Genomic DNA, 1796 nt, shown 5'->3' with positions numbered 1-1796 from the left:
CAGTAGAGGTCATGTCAGACCTTGTTATATGTTCACATCTTTTCTGTAAGCATGTAGATTAAAAATTGTTACTGAAATCACTAATATGATAAAGTCAGTAAAATTTTATGTTGAGTTGCTAGGAGTGGTCTGTTTGCTACATTGTATCTGAATAACAACTGCCATGTAAAAATAAGTACTATATTAATGAAATATATTTACCATGAAAACTACATTGAGCATTTTAAAACATGTAATAGGATATACACTGGAATCAGTATGTGCATTATGGAAATGTGCTGTTCAAGTCTATAAAGATTCATATTTGGCATGTCTGGCTGTTCAGAGTCTAGATAAATGAGATATTTGCATTAAATAAATTGAAAAAACTGATGGAAGTTCTTATCAAAAGACTGTTTTCTCTTTCAAGGAATTGGGTCCTGATGAGTATGAAGAGATGGAAGATGCAGAAGAGGAGGAAGACGATGATGATTCGGCGGATATGGAGGAATCTGATGAGGAAGATGAGGAGGCGAGGCCCCGGAGACTCTTTGATGTCCCCATTCGCAGACGCCGCTACTCTCGCCTTTTTTAGCAAAACTCCGCTAATGGGAGCACTGGAATGAATCCAGCCTGTCAAATAGATTTCTCAATAATGTAAATAACTAAATTGTTCTCAGCATTATAGCAAGAAAACTAGCATGAAATATTGTTCCAGGCCCTGGGTTCTATGCAACTGATTCTTAATTAGGAATTGGATTGTTTGCGTTTACTTTATGTTTTGGGGCAGAGGAGGAAGTGAAATCTTTTTTTCTCTCCTAGAAGTCAATGGGGGAATAGTTCTCTAGCTAAGGAATGGCTATCTCTTTGTTTAAACATTTTATACTTATAAAAATGTGGAAATGGAAAGGAATTGTTTTGAAGATTTAAATATAGCAGAAATACCTACCCAAGGATAGAAACTGACGAAAAATTCTGTGAAACGATTTCTTGCAGTTGTGAGTTATTTAGAAATGAACATAATTTGTAATTAGGCTAATCCATTCAGTGGTTCCTATATATTTTGTACTCACAGGGAACTAATTGACTAAATAGCTTGAATGCTGGTTGTTTTGTCCTTTCTTAGACAATCTGCCCTTGAATTTAAAATTTTTATTACTATAACCTTGAATTTAAAGTCTTTATCACTATAACCTTGACTTTGAATTTAATCTTCAACTGTCCCACCCTTGAATTTAATTTAAAGTCTTCAACACCGCAACCTGGAATTTAATTTAAAGTCATCAACATTAATAACTTTATCGTATTGTTCACAGATGCATCATTTTTGAAATGTAGAGTGTAAAAGTATGTATTGTGTTTATTAACAAAAAGTTCTTCACGATGTCTCATGTAGTCTACATTTGTAAATACTGCTTCTGTTTGTTTCTCCTTTATACAGTTGACTGTCTAACTTTGTGATAAGTGACATGAACTTTATGTTGAGATTAAGTATGTTTTTCTGAAACATGAAATTTTTTTTGTAATTATATAATTGGAAGTTTGGAATGAAGTTCTCCAAGTGTCAAAAACTCACATTTTGAAAACAAATTTTGGTTCTGATGCTGTATTTTGTATAATTGCCTATTTTCCATGAACTAATATTAGTAGCTTTTGTTCTTAAGATGGAAGAGGAGATGGAAACTGTTGGCCTGTTGCTAGAGGCTCATTCAAAAGCCACCCTTCCTGGCTTTACCCTGTCACGTGCCCCTCTTTCCATTTTTCCCAGGAACAGCTCTTTTGTAGAGACAACTGTAGGAAGAGGGAGGTGTGTAGAC

At 34.4% G+C, this 1796-nt stretch overlaps 1 protein-coding gene across 3 annotated transcripts in view; it reads left to right on the top strand.

Moving 5' to 3' along the window:
* FBXO3 (F-box protein 3) overlaps positions 1 to 1584 on the top strand; it is a 30291-nt gene extending 28707 nt beyond the window's left edge. For all 3 annotated transcript variants that reach the window (XM_006098064.3, XM_023761795.1, XM_023761797.1), the window contains exon 11: positions 410 to 1584. In XM_006098064.3, the coding sequence (XP_006098126.1) occupies positions 410 to 574 (165 nt within the window). In that variant the 3' untranslated portion in view covers positions 575 to 1584. The remainder of the gene's footprint in view (positions 1 to 409) is intronic.
* Positions 1585 to 1796: the final 212 nt, after the last annotated feature.

The sequence above is a fragment of the Myotis lucifugus genome, unplaced genomic scaffold (assembly GCF_000147115.1).
Source record: "Myotis lucifugus unplaced genomic scaffold, Myoluc2.0 scaffold_218, whole genome shotgun sequence".
Taxonomy (NCBI): Eukaryota; Metazoa; Chordata; class Mammalia; order Chiroptera; family Vespertilionidae; genus Myotis; species Myotis lucifugus.
The sequence above is the reverse complement of the archived record's forward strand: the minus strand, read 5'-3'. Positions and strand labels throughout refer to the sequence as shown.